Source organism: Astatotilapia calliptera, chromosome 6 (genome assembly GCF_964374335.1).
Source record: "Astatotilapia calliptera chromosome 6, fAstCal68.1, whole genome shotgun sequence".
NCBI lineage: Eukaryota > Metazoa > Chordata > Actinopteri > Cichliformes > Cichlidae > Astatotilapia > Astatotilapia calliptera.
Window position 1 is genome coordinate 4772788 of NC_137427.1, and position 25831 is coordinate 4798618.

The 25831-nt window shown below is 40.6% G+C and overlaps 1 protein-coding gene across 5 annotated transcripts in view; it reads right to left on the bottom strand.

Annotated features, from left to right (window-relative positions):
* LOC113023616 (SEC14-like protein 1) overlaps positions 1-25831 on the bottom strand; it is a 33402-nt gene continuing 7571 nt past the window's right edge. For 2 of the 5 annotated variants that reach the window (XM_026169810.2, XM_026169807.2), the window contains 15 exons: positions 14925-15074; positions 14563-14694; positions 11834-11962; positions 11138-11402; positions 10521-10630; positions 10089-10278; positions 9367-9455; positions 8827-8897; positions 6877-7048; positions 5668-5814; positions 5429-5563; positions 3889-4140; positions 3613-3791; positions 3188-3214; positions 1-1321 (listed from right to left, as the gene is read on the bottom strand). In XM_026169810.2, coding sequence (XP_026025595.1) covers positions 1216-1321; positions 3188-3214; positions 3613-3791; positions 3889-4140; positions 5429-5563; positions 5668-5814; positions 6877-7048; positions 8827-8897; positions 9367-9455; positions 10089-10278; positions 10521-10630; positions 11138-11402; positions 11834-11962; positions 14563-14694; positions 14925-15074 — 2154 coding nt within the window. In that variant the 3' untranslated portion in view covers positions 1-1215. The remainder of the gene's footprint in view (positions 1322-3187; positions 3215-3612; positions 3792-3888; positions 4141-5428; positions 5564-5667; positions 5815-6876; positions 7049-8826; positions 8898-9366; positions 9456-10088; positions 10279-10520; positions 10631-11137; positions 11403-11833; positions 11963-14562; positions 14695-14924; positions 15075-25831) is intronic. The other 3 variants (XM_026169808.2, XM_026169809.2, XM_026169811.2) reach the window with 3 other exon arrangements.

The window sequence follows — 25831 nt, forward strand, 5'->3', positions numbered from 1 at the left end:
TGTCCTTTATCAACTTTTTTATTCCATCCTTTCAAACTTTAAATTCATGTCAAACCTCTGAAAGTATTACTGAAACAGGAAATGACATCACTGTAACATCAGGTACTTTGGTTCTGCCAATTCAAAAAAAAAAAAAAAATGCATCAAATGTCCCGTTTTCAGAAATGTTACTGGTATAAGGTTTGTCATCCTGTTTTCTGAAATGTAGCATTTTTACTTTTGTTACTGCGTTTTGCACCTTGGGGCCACCGTAAATTATTCTCCTCATACATTTTCACGTTAAATAGAAATATTTCACACAGTAGAAAGTCAAACTTGTGTTATTGCTTCTAGTGGATTTACTTTGCTAAGCGTCAGATCTGGGTCAAATATTCAAAAGATGTGATGCAACCTGTACAGCAATGCAATGAGTGTCAGAAAGCTCAACTCAGCCACAGGAGCACGCCGGGAAGATTTTAACCTGTCAATTGCCGAAGTCACTGACACCTGTACTGTTGTGATACAGACAGCTGATCTTATTTGACCCAGATCTATTAGATGTTCACCCCACCCACATTTGACCTATATACAGCTCCCCAGAGACAATAAACCCTCCAGTAACAATATGGCAAACACTGTCAACTTTTTTCCATGTCAAACGTTCTCGTGTGCGTTTGTGCCCGAGTGGCGTTCGTATGTAACAGCTCATCCAGTCTTTATCAGCAGACGCACATGAATGAGGTATGCGTCGCCTCGGTACTGTGTATGTGTGTGCACGTGTAAATGCATATATGTAACAGCGCCTCCAGTGTCGTCATCCTGTTCCGTAGGATGAGAATATTGCTTTCTGTCAGCTTCTGGTGCCTGAAAGGCACCACTCCTCACCTCCTGGCCTTTATCCGCTCCATCGTGCACAAAACATTCTGCTGATGGTCTTATTCAAACTGCTGCCCAGTTGAGATGCCAGGCATGGAAAATATATGACCCTTTGTGCAAAAATCAGCCCTTTAAATTGTACATTTAGTTTCTTTTTGCCTCAGAATTTTTTTTAATTCTTTGTCTTCCGTTTGTGCAAGCATGCATCAGTTCCACAGAGACTGGCTGTGCAATAGGAACAGAGTCCAAAGATGATGGTTTAAGGGTATGGGGATAGGAAAAGTTGGCGTCCGTGTTGACGGTATGGGCAGTGGAGGGGGGACGTGGGTTTGGGGAATTGAAGTCCTCTGACACCAGTTTCTACCTGGAGATCATGGAGCTGGACTGGGATTGGTTGGAGTTGGTGGTGGCGGCGCTAAGCTGAGAGAAGCCGCTGTGGCTCGACTCCAAGCTGGTCATCGACCCCCTGAGAGAAGAAACAAACATGCGGTGAACACGTGAATGCACACAAAACTCACACTTCAGCTAATTTCATGTGTACACGACACCTGTGCAGCCTTAAGACTGCTTGGCACTAACTGAGCGCACTATGTGTGCATGACCCGTGCTCATGATGCAGAACCATGCGGTCAGAGCAAACCTAAAGGAGGGAGAATCACTCTGGACCCTACAACATACAGGCCCTGCCACAGGCTGCAACAACTCAGGGAACGGTTTTACACCAGCCACTGTTTTTAATTTTATAATGAATAAAAACAACAACAAAACAAAAAAAACCAAAGGTCAGGGCATTTCGTTAAAGGCAGGAGCCACTTAAAGGGGATCCATTGTTCTTTTATCATTTCCTGTCATATCTGTGTTAAAAAAGTTTTGGGGGTGGATGTTCATGTTAAATATGGCAACATTTTCCAATAAGAGAGGTCCATATAACAATCCCTGGAAGCTCGAGACACTGTAATGTTAGCAGTCATCTCAGGCACAGAAGCCACACCCACGTGCTGTTCAAACTGTCTGTTTACAAAAGGCACCAATCAGAACAAAGCTGCTTGAAAGTGGGAGGAGCAGCAAGGCCCAGTATAAGGTAAACAAAACTAAACCGTATCCTACAAGCTACTCTAGCAAAATCTAAAAATAAAATATGCAGCTGGAAATGAGCGAAACCGGCCACTTCAATGAGGCTTCCTGTGGCAAAGCATGAGGCACCATTTTTCTTTTATTACTTTTGAATGAATAAAAGAAACTTTAGGTATTAATTCCCATGTAGTAGCTAGACTGGTTTTGGATTTATATGGATGCAATATAAAATTACTATGTGCATTGACAAAACCAATGTCTTGGTTTAATATGTGCCTGAATACATTCAAAAGGTTGGCTTGTATGAAGCCAAATTAAAATAATTTACAAAATATGACACATGGCACTTTTATTAACCTCATCCATTTTGTATGAAGTTATTAAATCCTCCATAAAAATGGTTATGGATGATTATGACCCGCGGTACCTCAACTTGCATAAATGTTATTCATTTTTGATTCCTTTTAACTGTTAACCGTAATAACCCATCCTAAGTAATTGAAACAGACCTAGATAAGTCTGAGGGACTCACCAGAGAATTAAAAATGAATAAAAAGAGCAGCTTTAACGAGGATGACTTTAGTTCACAGGAACCCTTTAACTCCCAACTCTACAATATAAGGAGCCATAAAAAGGTAGAGACTTACTGTTATGGCATGTATTATACATTACAGACATGGGAAGAAATATTGCCCTAAATTCTACATTTACTTCACTCAAGAAGGCATTTCACATACTCAGAAGTGTAAATATCAACCTTTATCAAAACATCTTGTTAAAAACTACTAGTATGAGTTAGATGATCACGCCAAGTCTGTTTTTGAAGATAAAATAAACTGAAGCAGCATGTGCACTGAAAGCAAAGTGAGACTGAGCTGGTAGTGCAATGTGATGAGTGAAGAAAAGCAAATACAAGTCAGAAAATGACAGTGTGTATGTGCGTGTCAGTTGGGCGGCTGTTTGCTGAAGTTAACCAAATCAAGTAATCCTGAGAGTTTTAGTTATGCAAGCAGGGTGATTAATGCCAGCAGGTTGCACCGGATTCTTTCCTCAGTGTGAAGAAAGCAACAACATCCTGTTAGCCAACGCTAACAAAAGTCATAAGCAAGAACAGATGCAAATTAGCATCTCTTTGCAGCATCAGAAGCAAGACTGCCATGGAGGGAGGGAAGGAGAAGGGCACTCAGATTAGCAGCCAAAAGCAGCGATGATGATGAGCTAGTGCTAAAGAAAAAGGGGCAAACACCGAGCCACTTACAAACTCTGCACATCACAGCAAGCCGTTCTTCACAGGAAGAAGACAGAGCAGGAGGAGGGGGTTGTGAGCGATAGAACAGGAGTGGATTGGAAAGAAAAAGCTTGATTAAAGTCGTCTTCAAGCAAGGGAACAGTATCCTCATCTCAAAACTGTGGGTCTGGAAAACTCATTATACTCCAAAGGCATTTCAGTCATCTTAGCAACATTAAAGATTTCATTCATTCAAGTACCAAATGTCATACGTGGCACTATGTGGAGGATTGTAGAGAGGGAAAACTGAAAGAAGACAGGAGTGAAAATGAGCAGTAATAAATGGATGATGTCTAAAATAAAAACCTTATCAAAACAGCAAAAATATGAATACATGACATATTTACACATCACAGACGCATATAAATGTCTCCATCGTTCACCCACACACTAACCTGAAGTCCTCAGAGCCCAACACCTCAGTGTAGTACATGACTTTACACTTGTGTGAGGAGACCTGGAGGGTGGCCAGCACGTCATCCACTCTGGGCAGGTTGGTGGCCGAGCAGGCCGCCATGTTGTGGAACTTCCACTGGAGGATGTAGAAACCCGGCCACCTCGTTATGTGGGAACCCTGAGGAAGGATTCAAAGTACAAACAAGCAAAAATGAGGATCTGTAGAAGTAACAATGATCCAAGAAGACATCAAAAGTTCACGATCATAAACCAACCTGCACACTCTCGCCCTCCTTGCAGGTGAGCGGAGACTCGACCATGCTGTAATCCTGACCCAGCGTCCAGGACTTGTCAATGAGCTGCACGTTGTTGCCTCCTGGGGAGGTGATGCCGTGGGCTCCCAGGGTATCTTTGCGTGGTACTTGCGGAGCTCGCTTTGAGTGGTAGATGTTGAAAACAATGTCGCCTTTGCACACATCGAAATCCCAGGTAATAACCGAGGAGGCATCGATGATCTCGATCACAATCTGATGGGGGTGGAAGATATTAAGCAGGTTTACGTAAAGTGCATGGGCTGTATAAGATGATGTTTTTGGCATTAAAAGTGAATCGACTGATTGCAAAAAGAAGTACGGCTGTGAAGACGTGTGGGAAAATAACTCTTTACCTGTCACTTTTGATGATCTAGGCCAGAGGTGTCCAACCCCAGGACACCACACTTATGATAATGATAATAATAATAATACCGGTAATAATAATAATAATAATAATAATAATAACTCCAGGGCTCAAGTGCTGGTGTCCTGCAGGTTTTAGATGTGTCCTTGACCCAACACAACTGATTTAAATGGCTAAATTACCTCCTCCACATCTTAAAGCTCTACAGAGGGCTGGTAATGAACTAATCATTTGATTCCGGTGTGTTGACCCAATGTGATATCTAAAACCTGGAGGACACCGGCCCTTGAGGCCTGGAGTTGGACACCCTGGTATAAGCACTAGTTTTGATGCTGTTAGCATCCATTAATCTCTATGCACATATGTAAAATATGTATGTACTCAAATATGTGGGAAAATGGTATCACTTCAAGAGGGGAAAGAGAAGTATCTAAAACATATGACATATGAATGCAGTTTTTAGGCCCGGTGACTGCTGAGATTAAGATCAAACTTGCTACTAGGAGGAAACTGGCTTGTAAAATGGTAAATGGCCTGTATTTATATAGCGCTTTACTAGTCCCCAAGGACCCCTAAGGGCTTGTAGTCTAAAAGCAACTTGAAACATCAAGCTTAGAAAAATACTACATCCTCTTGAGAACAGAGAAAACAAAAAACAGTTTGTGTGTCCACTACAGAGGACATGCATGAATAGTCTGGGTCTCAAAAGGCTATAAATGACTTTCCATATACAAACTTCAGGTAAACAGCAAACTAGAGAACTCAGTTACCAAAAGCAGTGAAATAAAATGGTTCATTTGCGTGACGGTCTGAGACCATTAAGATAAAAAGCAAAGCCCTTTCCAGCTGGGTGATTATGTTTGACAGTGTCCCTTTGGTATAAATCATGCAACACGAGGTTACGCCACATCACTGCAGGCAGATTATATTTCAAAGTCACGCTACATGTGTTCGTCGTCTGAATTCAGAATTTACCTAAGATGCGTTTAACAAGTTACAACCACTAGGTGGCAGAAAGTTTCACAACACCTCCATCAGAGGCACTGTGCAGTTCTCTGTTGTCCTGACCTACTATTCATATCAGAGCTACACAGGCCTTCCATCGTTTTCTTTTACTTTCCGTGCATTCAGCCTCACCTCATGCGGAGCTCCTTTGAAAATGCTGGCGCTTTGATAGATCATCTCAGTCCACAGACGGATGTCCTCGTTCTCGACCTCCTCGGCTGTGCGGTACATGGACTTGGGAACCAGGCCACCCTCCGGTACCTCACACTGCAAAGAAAAAAGCACACGTGTACACTGGGTCAGTAAAGGAAAACTCGATGTGGGTGGTGTCATGTTTTAGGATCAATTTTTACTCTGAGTTTAAATCTTACAGTGACTCTCACCATGCACTCTCCTCCCAAGAAATCCGGAATGATTTCCTTGTCTATGTAGTCCACGAGACCTCCAGCACCCTGATAGTCATTGCCTGCGTAGATCAAGAACTTCTTGCGGGTGTTTTCATCAATAAATGGGCTCACCTGAGGGAGAAGGCAGATATTAAATGCATGACATGCCTGCAGTAACATGAGGAAATACTGGTGCAGCATATGAAACTTGTGTTTGATAACAATCCACATTCCTTTCCCACCCTAAACCTTATAAATGCTAAAACAAGGAAGTTGTTTAACCAGTTTCTTGGTTAATTAAAGCAATAATGTAATAATGCAATAATATGCAACAATTCTACCTTTAAATAACCAGTCAAACCCATGTTTAAAATACATGACTTAATTAAGTCAGGAAGGTAAACACTATAAAACAAACTGAAGTCTTTTGTGACGTGCTTTTTGCATGAGCAGTCAATAGGCAGCAGAGCTAGGTGACCAGGTGTCCTATTTTATGTGTGACTGCACAACATTTTTATCCCTTGTCCCTCATTCTACATATTGAGTCAGTGCTCTACATTTAAAAAGTAGAACCATTTTAAAAGTCAACACTGCAGGACAAAGCTTGGCTCTTTTCCAAAGACTGTAAAGAAAGCAGGAACGTTATCATCATGCATCAAGTACAGGCTAACCTGTAACCTATCTTCTGCCGCCTAAGCTATGTGTAACAGGGAAAACTGACTCCTGCCAATTCAAATCCACAACCTAGACATGTATTGTCACAATATGATGGAAAACCAATTAAAAAGAAATACAGGTCAAACAGCTAGAAGGTGATTTTAGAGGTGGCTCTTCATTTTTGCCAGAGTAAAGCGATCCTTCACATGCCAAACCTGTAACCTACAAATTTCAGTCCATCTGCACAACTGTCTTGTCCACACTACCAGATGCAACCATACTCTGTTTGCTGGGATCCTGTCACCTTAAGTAGAACCCAGCAGAACTTCCGGGACTTGAAAGCTCTTATTTCCATTTGGGGCCAACGATGCTGCTGTTGCCACTGCTTAGCAAATACTACACATTTGTGAATACTGGCAACTTCTGCATGTGTCAAAATAAGGGTGTGAAACAGACTGAAAAGTCACTGTATGCATAATCCGGTGCTGTAACACGATGACCCCACAGGGTCTGAGTTAGTCTTATCCTGGGTCTCACCAGTGTCCAAAGGACTGGGAAGACTCTTGGAGCTCTCAATATAAGCAGCCGTCCTAGAGTCTCAGGGTAATTTGCCTCCACGACCTCGATGATCCTCAGCAGCGCCTTGACTCCTGGTCGCCATAGGTGACGCATGTTCAGCCCCTCCAGATCTACTAGACATGTCCAACAGCTAGAGAAGAGGACATGAGAGGATTAGGGATGTGTGTGTATAAGGACAGCCACAAACCCATAAATGGGCTACGGCCTCTTTTTGACCACTTAGCACTTGTCACTCTGAAGTGAAGCTTAAGTGGTGAAGGCAGTGCTTGCTAATTCTGGAACCCTCCAACCCTTGCAGCACATTCTTCCTTTCCTTCTATCTGTCCTGGCAGAGTGCTGTGACGTGACAGCCTCTCATAGTTCACATGCCTTCCTGCGCAGCTCTTATCCCAGGCACCTCCTCCTCCTCCTCTTGCTGCTGCTTCAGAGAGCTGACAGATGACAGATACCATCTCTGTTCCCTCCCGCTCACTCTGTCAGTTGCCATCTGAATGAGTCCCCTGAAAGTCGAGCCTCATGTGCGCTTTCCATTTTGGGGGAGATAAATTCTGCTCTGGACTCACTCATAGTGTGTGTGTGTGTTTGTGTGTGTACCTGTGCCCAGTTCTGACTGCTGAACCGAATCTAAAACGGCTTGCATGTTTTTAAGCTGCTTTTAACCTGCATTTATATTCACCTATGACCACATTCAAAGCCGTTTTACACAAGCACTGGACTATACCTACCACTGATGCTGATTATTTTTCTTTGTCAACACTGACACTGTGTTATTAGTTCATATTAACTGTCTAGATCACAGGCAGTGAATTCTGTCTTCATACTCTGAACCACTACGGAGGCTTCTTAAAAAACAAACAAAAAAAACAACAAAAACATCTAAATTAATTTAGACTGGCATAATGTATAAAAACAGCAAAAAACAAACAAACAAACAAACAAACAAGTAAACCTGCAAGTTCTGAAACTCCAGAAGCTGGAAATAAAGTATGCTGAAATGGTTCCTTCATATGCAACAACCGATTAAAAAAAGAGTAATAGCAATTTTTGCTAAACAGGTATTAGATACATGAAAGTAAAAACAAAATTAAAAAAAAAACAAAAAAAACAATCTTAACAACACAGAAATAGTACAAAAATAATAATTTTCAGAATTAAGAAAATCGTGGGTGATGACATGTAAATGTTACCTTTTAAAATGTTCTAATAAATTATTTTTCAGTAGTACATTACTTTTCTGAAGCAGCAAAAGAATTGAGACCAGTTTTTCTAAGGTCATTGTGAATAAGAGGCGCAGCCTCTGTCATACTGTGATGTGAGACCAGGTACTGTGTTTAAAAGTAACCAGAGAGCAGAGATAACAGTTTTTGAAATAGAGCCTTTTAAGTCAACGTCACACAGGGATACTCTCCTGTTTGTTATGGAGGACTATCAAACTATTGTATGATGTAACATCAAGCGAGAAAAGTATCACTTGTGATGAAGCACAGCACAGTTTAACAAATGTAGGTTTTATATTTATATAAAACATCACAATAAACAAACAGACAAAACAGGAAATTGTACAACGGTGTTATGAGTAATAGAAGAAAGAGCAATTTGTTTCTGTATATAGTACATATGTATTTATATCAGGTCTTTATCTTCAGTTTTCTTGAGTTGTTCCACAAGGAACAACTTGTGAATTGAGCTTCCAGTCAAAGCCCTGTTTGAATATGTGATGCATTTCAGTTTTACTCTTTTCTTGAACTAAACTCAAAGACAGTCTGCAGATTTAAAGCAAGGACCAGTGGAATATAACGTAGTATCACCTTTGAGAGGCAGAGATATATTGGTTTACAAATATTGTGAATAATAGAGGTCCAAGATTTTTTCAACAATCTAACATATTGACAGGTTGTAAAGGTTTACCTGATTGGCCGACCAAACACCTTTGTGTTCTCCTCACAGCGTCTCAGACCCTCCTCATTGATAGAAAGCACCTGCAGTGACATGAATTGTACATTTGACACACTTGGCTCCCAGACTCCACTCCACAGTGACTGCAATATTATAAATCAGCACCCTTTACACAGCCTGTGTTCTGTATATAGCCTGGTGTTAATTTACCTGTCAGGAAATGCCACCGGACATTAATTCCCTAACCTGTAATCCAAAACCGACCTGACCCAGCGCTTCCGCCCGTGTATTGCAAACCCAGCGGCCTGCCTGGCCTGAATTGCCCACTTTTTCTCTCTCTTGCACCAACTGTGTGTAGAAATGCAACTAATAGAACAAAGCATCAGGGTGATAACAGGGGTAAATTAATGAGTGCGTTATCAAATTGTCCTGTGCAATTCAAAGAAGCAGGAGTTAACAAATATTGTGGCAGAAACCCTGTCTGACCTATAAACTCATCAACCTGCACTACAAACACAAAACCTTAACTGCAGTACAGTGTGTTTTACATACATGTCTGAGCAAAGACTCCTCCCCGAGAGCGCGCACCAGTCCTTTGGTGTCCATCTGGCCAAGCCTCAGGATATACAAAGGACGGCCGTCTGAAAAATTAAAAATTAAATAAATGTTTACATGGTATATCACATGATTTACATTCCACAAAGACTACAAGCTAAGTGGAAAGGTCAGCATTGCTGGCCATCTGCTCTTGTTACATAAGACAAGTTATTGTGTACACTGAGGAATGCTTTCATGTTTTGTCCCTGTTGATACAAGGCTAATACTTGTGGAAAATTGGAAATGAGAAGATTAAATAGGCTCTGGTGTGGCAACATAAAAGCTTTGTTTGACTTATACGTTCATTCTTTTCCCAAATAAGGAATCCAAGGAATCTACTCCAAAGAAGACTGTCACTGTGAGAGTGTGTGTACTATTTGGGTAACCAAGTAGCACCAACAAGCTAGATCATTTTTATTTTACACACTTGGCTGAGAGCTGCGGGTTGCTAAGAATGGTTGAGATCTGTTTACACTGTAAAGTCACATAAGAAAACATTATGTTGAAAAACTGCAAACACGACTGCATGATTGTGTAAGTGGAGTCTCCTCTACGGAACAGTGCAAGTTTAGCTCTACACAAGTCATAAGATCATGTGTTTCCATACTGATGCACATGCAAGATTTCAGTATGCCTAATAAAATTATCTTTAGTTGCGGCTGTAAATACCAACCCACCTTTGTCGTGGTGGTGCCAGCCGCCGGTGTAGTAGTCCTGAAGAACCTGTGGGGAGCTCCAGGTTTCCAGCAAGTAGTCCACCTGGTGCTGCTTCCTCCAGGTCAGAGACTGGCACAAGATCTCCCGCGCTTTATCCATGTTGAAATCTCTGGCCCGCAAGAAACGAAGGATGTGCTCATCTTTAGGGATCTGAACAGAGTTGGAAATGGTTACACTTGCCACCATAAAACACATCACTGTTATTTAAAGACATTATAAAGCTAATTTGTGAAAAGTTAATGTAAAATACAACATTATCAGTAGCCTAGCTAAGATAGAGTAGTAGTGCTAAATATTACTTTTAGCAATAACTAACTCAAATGTATCAAAATGTATCAATAATGTATCCAGTCATGTTTTGTTATTATTCCTTTTGAGAAACAGTGCAGTACCTTTCCCTTGTGTGTCTCCTGAAGCCACTTGCGCAGTCTGATCAGGCAACTCTCCTGCAGGGGTGTCAGGTCACCCAGGTAACGTTTGATATAGTCTGCATCCAGCTTGTCTGCAACATAAAAAACACAAAAAGTTAGACTGCTGGATAGTAAATTAATGTGTAATAAACTTACTGAAATATCACCAATAAATCACAAATTCTAATGAAAATCTTAGATTCTGTAAACAAGGCCTTGCCCTAGCTGTCAACAGATATGTAATTGGATGTCACGATTCACAATAAGAAATATGTTTTTTCAGAAATTACATCCATAACTGTAAACAACTTTTCAAGACGCTGAATTCCATTCTCACACCCATCCCATTCTTGAGCAACTACTTTTCCTCAGTTATTTAAATTATTCACCAAAGTTGTCTAACTGGTTGGTTGTTTTTTTTCCAACGATGCTTGCAGATGACAAACTGTTGCGGCAGTGGTATAAACCAAATAAAATGTCCCTCCAAATTTAGTTACACAATACGATTTCAATATTAGCCATTTTTTGCAGAATATAATTATATACACAATTCTAAAATAAGCTTCTAGGATTCATTTTCTGAATCTTCAGGTACAGACCTTCTGGTGTCCCCGGCAGAATCTCTGCGAGGCTGTCGTTCTGAAGCAAGTTGCTGTCCTGCTTTGCATCCTGTGAGGGTCCATCCCTGGCATCTGCAGACAGTGGGACTGAATCGGCAGGCACGATTCCAAGCTCAGGTTGGTTCGTTGAGAGGCTGGTGGGGCTGGAGAGAGGCAGGGAATGAGAGGAGGGACTCCAGCGGGGCACATGAGTGAGCCCCTCATCATCCAGCTCCTTTAGGTAGTATTCTATGATTTCTTTTCCCTGTTAGAAGGAAGGAAAACAAGTGTGAGAATACCGAAAAACATGATCTACATGTGTTTTTATTCAACCAAGAAAGGCCATGTAGCGTTTAGCATTTTCCAACTAAAGCGTCAGTTTAAACTGAAGCATCAGCTAATGAAAACAGAAGGAAAAAATGAAAGGACTGTATTCTACATTGTTCATTAATGAAGGTGGATGACTCACTGGGTCCACAACAAAAGAGCCCTGTCCAGTCTAAAGGTTTACACAAGCTTATTTATGCAATTACAGTGTGAGATGGACTGAGTCATGTTCCAGAAACATCTAACCTCGTAGGACAGAGTGAGATCTGAATAATTCATAACGCAGTCATTGTGTTGTTTAATGTTACTGTGCATCGGTACATTCACACATAAATGACGGGATGAAACAATAAGCACACACAAACACACCTTTTTGATACTGCTGGCATACTGCTTCATAGCAATCTTTTCCACGGTGCTCTCAAAGCCGAAGAAGGACTTGATGTCCAGACTGGCGGTTTGCTCAAAACACGTCCAGTCTTCATTCTCCGGGTGGACCTGGACACACACACACACACACACACACACACACACACACACACACACACACACACACACACACACACACACACACACACACACACACACACACACACACACACACACACACACACACACACACACTATATTAAAGCTGTAAGCAACACAGAACCGCATAACCATGTTACTATGGTAACCATACACCCAGCTTCATTACATGATGACGCACAAAGAAAGCAATTTTCACACAGAGCACTGTGAGTGGGAGTCTGTGTGTCAGTCTGTCCATGTTAAAATTAGCCAGCATTTCACACATGAACAGTCATGAAGCTTGAAATACACACATTTCCCTCAGTGCTGTGTGAAGGTCATCTTCGGCAATAGCAAAAATCATTCTACAATCATGCTCGGCAGCTGGAATTTATTTCTTTTTGAAGTTATGGCTTTTTGAAGTTATTAAAGTGAGTGGGAGAGAAACTCAACATTAGTTTCTGTGGGTCAGGGACATAAAAAAACATAAACATAAGCATAAACAAACTCATCAAATTCAGTGACTTGAATAATTTTATATTTGTCCGCTAGACTTTTATGCACAATCCTTAAAGTGTTGTTTTCAGGCCAAACTGCAGTAGTAAGGACTGGCTGGCCAGTATATAGCACTCTACACTGCATATATCTTAGATCTATGATGGTTCTAGAAGGATTTGTTAGGATGACACTTGAATCAAAATGACATTTTTGTTGAAATACATTTAAAAATGTTTTTTGTCACAAGCTACAATATCAGTAAATAAAGAGTCACACGCTTCTAAAGCCATAATGATGGTAACGTGTTCACCCTTGACTACCAAAATATTTCATCTTTAGCCCGGTCCATTAGCTCAGTCTAACAGCACTGTCCATCCTGGTTACTGTTATCACAGCATGTTAAAGTACACAGTATAAGCCTCTGTTTGGCCTTAGACCTAAAATTAGCACTCCAGTTGGTTGGAGGCTAACTCAATGTGCTTGACCTCATTAACTCAGCACACATGCATTCATAAATAAGCTCATCTGGAGTCACAGTTTCGCATAGTGCAGAAAGAAAGTAAAGAGATGCTGGTTTCATTTCAGTATTTTGTGAGTAACCAAGCAGAATGCAGACGACTAAATAATTCACAAGGAAAGATGGGCCGAGACAAACAGAAGCAGGCTCAGTGGTAGTCCAATCATGGATGCAGGGAAGAGATTAAAGGAGGCACAAACATCAACATGGCTGTGCTGGTGGCAGCTTGCCATTCAGCAGGTGAACAACAGCGTTACAGAACATGTCAGTGTTTGCTCATTTGTCTGTATGCACAAGTCAGCCTAAATAGCCAAACGGGTTGAGCGTGTCACACTGCCAGGATCTGGGTTTTAGTTTGCCTCTGTAAAACCTGCCCCAGGAATACACACTTTCATGTTACAGCCTGCTTTGTATAATTTATACACACTTCTCCCACCTTAAAATGAATATGTTACTTTAAACCAGGAAATGGTAATGTAAATTGGTTGCAATGTACCTTGGCTGTACAGGACCAACAAAAAAAGTGGACACAAGGTTCTGGTACACGTGGATTAAAGAATCCTTGCAGTTATTTTTAGATCACTCTGGAAGCCCCATATTGATCACCTGTACAATCCTCAAACGTCTGTTTTCTGAACTAACTCAGTGTTTGTGGTAAGGATCAGTACTGGTCATGAAAGACATTTTCTTGAGCATTTTTCCAGCAGTTTCAGTGAAAGGGTTGAGTTTCTATGCCAGAAGTTAGCATGCTAGGTGTAGAGCAAAACCAGGAGAGTGGATTCTACTTAAAGATAAAAACAGCAGCTGCACTGAAACAAGTGAGAAATGACTTTCATTAAAATTAGTGAGGGATTTTAACAGTTTGCTCTTTGCTTGAAATGTCTATTGCTGATAGTAAGGGGCGATCGTGGCTCAAGAGTTGGGCGATCGTGGCTCAAGAGTTGGGAGTTCGCCTTGTAATCGGAAGGTTGCCGGTTCGAGCCCCGGCTTGGACAGTCTCGGTCGTTGTGTCCTTGGGCAAGACACTTCACCCGTTGCCTACTGGTGGTGGTCAGAGGGCCCGGTGGCGCCAGTGTCCGGCAGCCTCGCCTCTGTCAGTGCGCCCCAGGGTGGCTGTGGCTACAATGTAGCTTGCCATCGCCAGTGTGTGAATGTGTGTGTGAATGGGTGGATGACTGGATATGTAAAGCGCTTTGGGGTCCTTAGGGACTAGTGGCTGTAGCTCAGGTGGCAGAGCAGGTCAGCCACTAATCAGAAGGTCGGTGGTTCGATCCCAGGCTGCCTCCTGGCTGCATGCCAAATATCCTTGGGCAAGATACTAACTCCATGTTTGCCTACTGGTGGTGGTCAGAGGGCCCGGTGGCGCCAGTGTCCGGCAGCCTCGCCTCTGTCAGTGCGCCCCAGGGCAGCTGTGGCTACAATGTAGCTTGCCATCGCCGGTGTGTGAATGGGTGAATGACTGAATGTAGTGTAAAGCGCTTTGGGGTCCTTAGGGACTAGAAAAGCGCTATACAAATGCAATGCAGGCCATAGTAAAGCGCTATATAAATACAGGCCATAGTATGCTACATACCGAATAGCAGCATGTCTCGTGGACGACAACCCTGTTGGAGAAGGTCTCATTGTGGGACTCAATGTGCAGAGTCCTCTCCTTTCGGTTCAGCGTGTTTTTCTGGATGAAGTAGACATAGTCTACACCTGCAATCTGTAAACAATAGAACTTGTATTATAAATGCAACTGGCATGAAACACAGACACTGAAAATAAAAGATAAAACTACCTTTGCAAAAATTAACACTAATACATTCTGTAAAAGAAAACAATCATGGCGAGTACGGAAATGTCTTGTTCTCAAAACAATATTAAACGTCATTAGTAAAGCATTAAAGCTATATTTATGATACTCAATTGCTGGAAATCTAAAGTACAACAAACCCTTTTGAGAAGGCGTGGGGCATCCACATCCAGGGCACAGCGGCGCTCAATCTTCTGGGTGGAACCATCCTCACTGGTCTCCTCATTCACAACGTCACTCGCCACAAACATGGGGATGAGGTGACAAGTAGGGAAGCGGCGCTCATAAGCCTGAGAAAGAGAAGAGGAAATGCATAGCCTGTTAACACCAGAGCTTTTAAGCTGGAAACACATTTTTAGATTTCCAAGGATAATTCCAGTCTGCTGACTCGTTAATTTTCAGAAGGGTTTTTCCTTTGTTGTTCTCCAAACTGACATCTAGACATGATTAGTCAAGAGAAGCCTGACTTAAATAGAAAACCCGAAGGGCTTATCTCTTGCCTACAGATTTGACATATTCATACACCGGCACGTTTAGAGATTAAGGTTCGTTAGTCGACAGTGCCTGACATCTATTATAGGGCTCATGGTATATCAAAATCTGTTGAATATTTTTTTTTATCTTAACTAGAGATATTTGACTGGCTTATAAACAGCAGTTTGGAAAGAGAACAGCACTAATGCTTGTTTCAAATTAAACAACTGAGGCTCAGGAAAACTTCAGCAACAATGGCACCAGCCAGTTTACATGAACTCCATTAGAAAACACTTCATGTATTCTAAAAGGGAGGAATTTAAATAGGTGGGACGGGTAGAGCAGAGGTGAGAGGCTAAATAAAGCTCCTTCAACTTTGTACACTTTCAAACTTCTTACTTGAGCTGAACCACAGTGGCATCAAAGCAAATGAAGCGCTTTTCAGTTGTTTTACAACAAAGGGTTGAACACACAATAGCAGTTTTTGTACTTGAACACAACACCGGCTCCATAATGCGTTTAGTCATAAATGCAAAACACAGGCAAATTCAGCTCTATTGCAGGGGCCGGCCAGCTGTTATACAACTGAGTCTGCTGGCACAAAGTGCAGGAACATTACTTCTTTTTCTATCGTCAACATTCATCCATCTTAGATATGATTACTGTAGTTGCGCAAGGAGCAAGTCCAAACAGACGACTGGAAAGGCAAGTCTAAAATAAAAACAGTGATCTTCCAGATAACTTGTGCTGGAGACAGTCCAAGTTTATCACAACATTGCACTAGCCTGAAACTCCCTTGTCACGTATCCTACTAACGTGATATTTCCTCTTTTGTACTGTCTGAAACTGGATCCTGAAATTTAATTCCCTAAAATATGAATGGGAGCATTTATCTATGACTCAAAGAGCACACACACACACACACACACACACACACACACACACACACACACACACACACAATAAAAGGACACAAAGAAGGAAAGAAAGAACCAAAAACAAAGGGAAAGGGAAAACACAATGTCGGGAATGTGGTGGTGCAAACCTATCCACAGCATGTTTACTGTTTCATAAAGACATGGCCCGTAGGTTTCAAAATATCCAAGCATAGAGTGAAATTCAAGTCTGTGGACAAACTTTACAAGATCAACTGGAAGATCAACTGCTGCTCACAAGACTTTTGAGGTTGGTGGAGTTGGATGTCAGCTGAATCTCTGACAAAAGGAGCTTTATTTTGTGGAGCAAAGGACAACCAGTAACCCTGAGGTCCTTTGAAAACCATAGAACAGCAAATTGGTGTGAAATAGGCTTTAAATTCAAGCTCACGTTTAACATTCTTAAAACACTGAGCCATTTGCTTTCGAAATTCACTATTAAAATATTTGTCTTTTCTATATTTAAAAATATAAAAAATACAAAAGAGGAGGTTTTGAATGTTTAGTATGGCGAGTAACAGCAGTTTTGTGTTGGAGGAGGCAGCCAGTGGGGTTCAGGAGCTCCTGGCATTCCTGTGAGGAGCTGCCCACCGTGCACTGACTGCATGAATGCTGAGCTCTGTTTTTCAGCCCCAATGCTCTGGAACACTGGGGGTTTGGTTTTTGTCCTGCCGTCAGCACAACATCACTGACTGTAAATGTCAATTTCATCCCTTTAAAAAAGAAAAAGAAAAGAAAAAAAGAAAAGAAAAAAATCATACGTCAACAAAGTCAACCACAAATGTCACGTCTTCACAAACAGCACTAGGTTTCATTCCAACGACAGGCTTAGATCCTGTATGGTTCAGATCATTCAGCAAACCATGAAGAGGAATACGTTTTCTTCAGAGCCTTCACTTCATGCGGAAACAAACCAGCTTTTAACTGCTTTGTGTTCCCAAAATAGCCAGGCTGTTGTACTATTAAAAACAGGAAACAGAAGGGTCGTGATTCTAGGTTATTCCTGAAAACATTTTTTCTTTTTTCCTTCTGGGTAAGTCGGGGCTTTTCAAACCTTGTCTTAACTCAAGGCTCACTGAGGGACATTCAGGCCTGGATTTATCTGTGAAAAAAAATACAATAGTTTTTAAAATCAGACACCATCCTAAATTAAATCAGCACCTGGATATTGCATGTGAGCGCATAGACGGTGCAAAAAATAGTTCCAGCGTCCACAGCTAAAAAAAAAAAGAGTCAAAATAAAAAAGCAATCACTTTGGCTCCAAGACCGTACAGGCTGATAAGGAAAGACCCTCTCTTTGCGACTTCAATAAATACATCACTGATGAGTTGTTAATTTCAGGTCATGAAATGAATCATGAAGTTCGTTTTGTAAATTACAATTATTAGAATCAGAAGAAAGGATTACCCTGGTGTGCTTATTGGCAAATCACAAGTCATCAGACAATGAGTGCACGGTGACTTCTGTCTCAGTCAAATCCACCGTTCGCTCATAAAGTCCAGCTTCAAACACCAAGATGGCAATAACAAATGTGAAGGTTTCAAAAACAGATAGGCCAGTGGTCTATTATGGCAACTCTCTTTTCTACTGCCCATGTGTAAAAGCACTTCAGCTCGCCTAGCATAGAGCTCCATATCACACTTTCACATGGTCCAACAAAGGTTCCAGGACTCTTAAAGGTGGCCAATTTTCTCTCAGTAGAAATCCTCAAATTCTAAATACCTCCTTGGCTTGTTTGGCACCATGATAGCATCTTAGCTCAAGCTGATGGTTCTTGACTGCTAAAAGCATGAAACAACAGGGCTTCTTTTCTATTGGTTGTTAGCCATTTGCTGCACAGAAGAAAGTGACTCCACTAGTGTGAGTAAATTCACTTCTGTGCGCAGTTATGCATCGCAATAATAACAATAATAATAATAACTATAATAATAATAATAACAACAACAACAACAATAATGTGTGGCTAACACAAAAAAAGAAAAAAGAAAAAAATCACATACTTAAACAGAAAGCCAGTAATACACTGAATATTTTGGACACTGGTGCAACTATAAATAATTAAAGATTTTACCATGACCAATGAGATGCAGGACTGAAAATAAAAACTTTAGGCAAAGGCCAAAACATCTTCTTCTAGAACCAGTGCCTGAGGTTATCAAACACTACAGCTTATCTCGGATGTGCCAACTCACCACATGATGCATCATGTTACGATTGGCTCTCCACGCATGACTCAAATGACAGCTAAATGCACATGTGTGCCAGCATGAAGTAAACATCCAGGCTATTTGGCATTTATCCTGATGATTACTCTGCTCTACATTAACCTACAATCGAAAGCTAACAAATAGTTTGGCTTCTGTTATTCCATTAAAGGGGACTGAAAAAGCTTTTCTATATATTTTTGCAACGCTGTTATAGCGGTGGACACTTATATTAAATATTGTTAAAGTTTTGGTTAAAGTAGTTTCAGTGTATCTACTTGTAATCCCTGAGACAATAGATTGGGCTTCTCTTGTCCAGTGTTCCGGTAAAAGATAAGAGGCTTTCCTAGATGTTTCAATTGAGTGTATAAAAACAATGTATAACCATCAACATGATGCGTGTTTTATTAAAGCTGATACCTGCAGCACTTGAAATCCAAACCCAGAAGTTTTCTGTAAGAAAACAAACCAGCCGGAACAAGACAAACATTTTCCCGCCCTCGATTGAGTCACTGAAATAAAAAGCAGGCACTGATGACACATCAAGCCAAACATACATGGCAACCAAACTCCACCACTGTAAATATTCATTTGCCCTTTGCCAATACTCTTTCCTGGAACATAACAGAACAAAATATTTCCAAGTTTCCAGACTCCAGGTATTTTAAAGAACAGGTTTAAGGACACCCTCCTCCACCAGCTTCCACGGTTTAGAGAATCAGACATACCTCAAGTGGCCAAACCCTGAGTAATGGTTCCTGGAATTTGTTTGTTCTTTCCAGGAGTGAATGAGAGAAAATATATAACAATATACTGTTACTTACATCCTTCCTGCATACACAAAACAGTTTCTCCTTTGGAGAAAAACAGCAGTGTTGATTAAGGCACGGGTCTGGAAAATAAAGCTAATCCTGCACAGGAAGGGAGATTCAGGAAGTTCCAAGAGTTCTGGGGAGTACACAATCAACTTTAAGACTACAAAGGACCACATAGTGCGTGTGTGTAATATAATACCAGGCAAGAAGTAGTAGTTCTGGCAGGTAGCCCAGCTATTATCTGGCCTTTAATGGTGGGATATAGAAAAAAAAAAGAAAAGACAAAAAAAACCCTTAAATATAGCTGCAAATCCAATCCAAACAAATTCAGGAAAAAAGTCAAGTAGTTAACCACCTGACTAATCTGCCTTTGTTGTTGTCTTATTTCTTTTATTTGGCTCCAGTTCCTCAAACAATTTTATCTATTTGGCACATAAACATCAGGAAAAAAAATTCCCAAAATATCTTCAACAATCAAATTACAAGCGACTGTGCAGAAGCGCTGAAGAGGTGTTTTGACATCTGACCCATTTTATGCCCAGTGTGCATAGTTTCGGATATGCTGAAAATGAATAGCTAACTTAGCACATCTTTACCTTTACTGACCTAGGTCGATCGGAGATGTAAGATTAAAACAATACTGCTAAACAGAATCATGTTATATCTTGTTACAGTATGTTGTTAGCGTCAGGAACAATTTAATAAATTCAAGCCTGAAAGTTTTGCAGCACATAAAACCTTTATTTTCTACACAAACTGACTACTGCCTCTGACCGTTTAAGACCGTTCGGATGCATTTACACCAGAGAGAGATTCGCTTTCTCCTCTTATCAGCAGTGAGATCTCTACCTACACAGATCTGCAGTTCAATCTGTGCAACACAGACTGTACATGCAGCAGGTGGATAGTGCCATGTTAAATCTCTCAACGCCCACACAATAAAAGCTGCTGAGTCTAACAACTTTTCTAGCAGAAACCACGCATAAGTATCAAGGGTGGCAGAAAATGACCTAGTTTTGCTCTTAAGATTGGAAAAGAAACACGACTGGGAACATTTAGCGCAAAAACATCAGCACTATCACTTTATCTGCCAGCGAAAGCCCAGGTGCAGACTAGAGGACATGTTGATGACATAGAGTCACGTTCTTAGCCACAACATAAGAAAATGCTTAGTACTGAACTGGATGAAAAGACATAAATTAACCAACTGGCTAATATATTTTTTATAGCTCTGGCACGATGTTTCTAACTACTTAAGTCTCTAATTTAAAATAAATAAATAAATAAATAAATAAAGGTAAATTACAGATGATAGCAAGCAAGAGCTAATTTCCTGTTAAATGTTTTAGTGTATCGGATTTCATCAAGCTTTCAGGGCTTAGCGACCAGTTTTTGGTTGACACCATTTTCTTTTAGCTGCCAGATTTTACATGGCTTAATCCCACTTCTTGGGTGTTCTGCGTCTTAGATAAAAATGGCACCTTGTCAATCCTGAGAGACACTAGGGTCAATCTGCTAAAGACTAAGTCGAAAATGCTTGGCCTGTAGGTCTCTGGGGACTAACACTAATCAGAGAACACTTCCAGCTTCCTCGGCAGTAGTGTCACATCTCTGGAGCTTATGAAAATGGTTGTGTAACAGAGACGACAGTCGCTCAAGGGTCAGACTCGGCTATTTTTAATAGCTGTCTGGGAAAATGGGAACATTTTCGTTGAGGAGGTGGGGCACGGTGGGGGGCTGCATTATTAAGATTAAGATACTTGATTACGACAGATTAGAGACAATGTCAAAACAAACCAGCACACACAGCACAGCAAAGCTGACATACAGCAGCTAATCTGGCTGCGCTGCCTCAGAGGAAATTCACAAGAACCACTTTAATGTTTTATTCACAGGGCCATTCAAGTGTACACACAGTAAACTGTGGCTCTTTTCCTCTTCAGTTACAATGACTAACACAGTTTTTTCTTCTGTCATTTCTGTGTATTTAAGTCACGCTTATGAGGCCCACTCTCAAAAGGTTTCCTCTTAAAGACCCGATACATGTTGCATAACAAACACCACCCTTGACGTAAGACAAACAAAACCTGGTTTTGTGTGAGGGCTGCTGGCACGGGTGTGACGTTGGTTAGCCTGTATTTGGTAGCAAAAATCATTAAGGGTTCCCTCCCACCACCCCAGGCTATCTGGGGTTTGACCCGTTATGGACGTCATTATATAGCGGTGGACATCACATCCTAGCCCAGAACCGTGTTTTTTACTTTTGTTTGACATTGCCCACCACATCCATATATATTTAAATTGGGGTGGTCGTGTTATGTTTGCCGCTCCTTGCAAAGAGGATACCAAAAACCATTTGAATGAAAGCCATTAAGGATGCAGATGAGTGTTCCAGTTGTGGCTATTACTGGGCACTGACGAAATGCCAGTGCTGCCAAATGACAGATAACGTCATGTTCATTCATGAGACAAGTTTTCAATGAAACCCAAAACCTGCCCCTGAAAATAATGGCCCTGACGCACAAGACCTTGCTGACTTGCGTTTATATAATTTGAGGTGACTAGGTGACGGAGAATGAAGTAGGAAGAATGGAAAATGGAAACAGGGGAAAAAAGAAATCCTGATTTTACTTCAGAGAGCAAAGCTTAAGCTAAAACTGGGTCATTACCAAAGAGGAAAGTTACGAAAGAGGCAGCCTGAAAATTGTGGGTTTCTTCTTGCAAACTCAGCCACAGGGGATGCTGGAAAAAAAATGTCAATGTAAAATATATTTAAAAATCATTTTCTCTGATAAATACTTTACATCCAATAAATCAGAGTGTGCATTAGGGATGCACAGATTAGAGATAATAGCTAACAGAAGCTTATTTTTTTTTTGTAGTAAAACCAAGGTGAGAATCTCTTTCATGTCTGCAATGTGATTGCTTTTAAATCTTTCAGTTTATTTAGAAACATCAAAGTACAGGAAGCTCAGAAAGCAAGAAAGAAAGAAAGAGAAAGAAGATTATGATTAGTTATGATTGGAATTTAGAGTAAATTTCACTTTCACCTTAGAGATTTTATACCATTTTATCTAACATGTAAATTTGCTGAAAGGCATCACTTTCAAAATTTGATGTATGCAGTAACAGGGTTTGTCGAAGCATTTTTGACTCTTACTTTAAAACCACAGGCATTTAGGTTTTAGTCTGGACTGGTATAAATTGAGACTAACGAAAACAATAACAGCCATGTTTGCTACTTGATGGGGTCTTATAACTCAACAGGTGCCTCTTTCTTGATCACAAGACAGCAATTCTGTGCATGTGAGTAATAGCTTAGATGTACAGAAGATATGTCCAGTGTATATCAATGACATTCAAGTATTGGCATAGTTTGATTTAAAATATGCTAAGTACAAGTGCGGATTCAGCCAAAAACTATGACAGCCTAAAGAGAAGCAAATTTTAAAGCTTTATTTAAAACTGTGACATCAGCTATTTCCATAGCACAGCCCAAGGAAATCAGACATTTAAATAAACAAAGCAATATACTTGAACCCTAAATTAAGGAAAATACATGCATGAAAAAGCACAGAAAAAATAAAACAAAAAAGTTTATTTTTTTAATTATTATTTAGTAAAACTTTTTTTTTTTTTTTAAAGGCCCAAACCAGTTTGGTGAAACAGAGCTTTCAGTGAGACTGGTTTAAATATGACTCACGTTACCCTTTGAATGCATATGTACAGATCGAGCATTTGAATAGTTTGTAAGAGGTCAAGTAAGTGAAAGCATTCTTGGAAACTTATCCTGCAGTTTCCTAACCTCCTCCATGAGTTCAGTCTCCGATGCTGATGAAGATTTTGTTTACCTTATTTTATTGCCAGGTTAAAAGTCTGAGCCTAGGTATAGTCTCATGAGGGGCAGGAGCAAGAACAAGCTGTTGACTGAAAACACAGCAGAGCCTTTGGTCCGTGCATGCCATACCACCCACTTCTCTCCTTGCAGTGATCTCACTGTGTGCATTGTAATGGCAGAACCGCCTGGAACTACCAACTCGGAGGGAGGAGGGGAAATCTGCCAAGTACACAGACCTTACATAAAGCTCCTAAATTTTTGCCGGCCTAAATAATATGCTAAACTGTATTGCCAGGGTGTGCATGCATGGCTTGTTAAATGCGTGCACGAGGGAAGAGGAACCAGCAGATGGCCATCTGTCTGTAATCAAAAACTCATCACTGTAAAAAAATAAGAAAAGCTCAGCTATAGGCATATTTTGCTTGTGTAAGAATTACTGAGACACAAATCTGTCAAGTAAGATTCAACACTGTCAACTCAGAGATACAAAAAGTGCTGAAACAATTATGTGTCAAATTATAAAAACCCCTTACTAAGACTTTTTTATGAAATGATAATACATTTCACAACAATGTATTCCGTGTTTGGTCTACACTGAATGTTACGAGTAGACTATAACTTATGTAAAAACAATAACAGTTACCCTGACCAAAAAAAGAAATTATTTCCTACACCCATTTCTTCAGATTGCAATTAACTAAAGACATTGACCTTAAGCAGTTTGGGTGAAGACGCATTAGGTGATCAGTGTGTTCAAGTCTGATTAAATTCAATGAGCATCATTTAATTGGAGGAGCAGCAATTGTTGCAAATTGTTGGACGGGTAGACAGATATAGGAAGATTACTGTTAGCCAAATTTGATACATCAACTTTTATTTGATGAGAAATTAAATTAAAAATTCTATTAAAATTGACTGGCCCTGCATTACAAGTAAATGGTAAATGGAGTGCTTCTTATATAGCACTTTTCTGCTCTACCTGAGAACTCAAAGTGCTTAACACAACTTGTAAAAGAGGCCCTTTTTCTATGCTTAAGTGCTTTAACACTCCTATGGATGCATCAGAGAGCATCCTGGGATTAGCATCTTGGCCCAATGATATTTGGCAGACCAACTACTGATTAGTGGATGGCCTGCTCTACCTCCTGAGCCAAAGATACCCCTATTATAATATGAAGCACACATTATTTTTAGAGGTCATTCCTCCCCCAACACAAGCACACACACACACACACACACACACACCAATTTACAAGCAGCTGACTCTGAAATGAAGAGTGAAAAGATGACGAAATCTGCCTCTACCTGTGCCAACTATTTGAAGTAGAAAGCACTGCATAAAGGCTTATGAGAAATCATTAAAACTGGGTTACGGGAAACTGAAGCTTTATTAACATCCCACTTTACAGTAAAAGAAAGAAGTGCTGGCACATTATATTTATTGCTGCCATTGCTCATTCTCCTATCATGGGTGAAAGATGCAAATTAACATTTTATTAGGCAATTTCTGTAAATGCTGAAAAAACATCACTGATTTATTTTAGACATGGCTGAAATAACTGCAGTGCGTGTTAAGAAAGCTAAAAGGCATTCACAGCAAGACTTCTTGGGCTATTTGTCTGTAATTTCACTGGGGGCGGGACTACTAAACATTAAAATTATGTAATTTGCAAGTGAGAAGGAGCTTTACCCAGTCCCTAAAATTATGAGGAAATATGGCAGTGAACACAAACATAATAAAAATGTTATAATATACTGTACAAATACTCCTAATGTCACATCTCTGCCACACAAATCTGAGTCACAATTTCTTGCCATACTGCAGGATGACTGCATTTTAAACAGGCAAAAGGGTCATTGTATAAGAGTATGACTGAGCGCGTTCATCTGGCAAAGGAGAGCAGGGTGGGGGAGGGAAGCTACAGGGGCAGCATCTCGACCTTGCAGCAGGAAAGAGGGTGAATGAGTGTCTTGATGATCAGTGAATGAAATCAGCGGCAGAGTTTTCTCATTGGCTCACACGGTCACATGGTGGTGCCTGATGGTCCTCGATTAATGTCGTTTGAAGCAGCACACCGGACGATAAGAGCCTCTGCCCAACGCAGGCCATAACTCTTCACTGTTTCTGGCAAACATCATCTAGTCGAGTAACTGAATTACACACTGTAGGAGTGGATGAAATACTGAATCAGAAGCGCAATGCTGAGAAAAGCTAATGATAAAGCATTTTTAAATACCTCAATAATCAAACATTTCACTAGTGCAGGCTAAATTCTGTTCTGATGCATCTCCCTTGAGATACTGTCTAAATTGCCGGCATGAATGAATTAACTGTGCTCTCGTTTTCAACAGAAATATGTCATGTGAGAAAAAAGAAAGAAAGAAAACGGGTGAATTAATAAAATGACCCAATTCCTCTGTTCAACTATGACATAAAAGAAGGGCTTTTGTTATACAAGTAGATTCCTTTACATGTGAGACCATTAAGTGATAGAAGCCACAGTCAATCCTATGGCTCAAACAGGGATTAAAACAATAGACTAAAGATCAGGATGCTTCTGCAAAAAAGAAGTGGGGTGAAAAATCCTTTAACCACAACTGATCGTAAATGGGTCAGAGCATGGTAGGATAGGACACCACCCTGGCAGAGCTGCCCTGCAACGAGCCAGGCTAGTCAGAGAGAAGGGGGACAGTAGGATGAGCCAAGTTTAGGATGAGCAAACACTCACTAAACAGTGTGTTGGCAAGTCTGGAAAAACGTGTTAGGAATGACCTACATC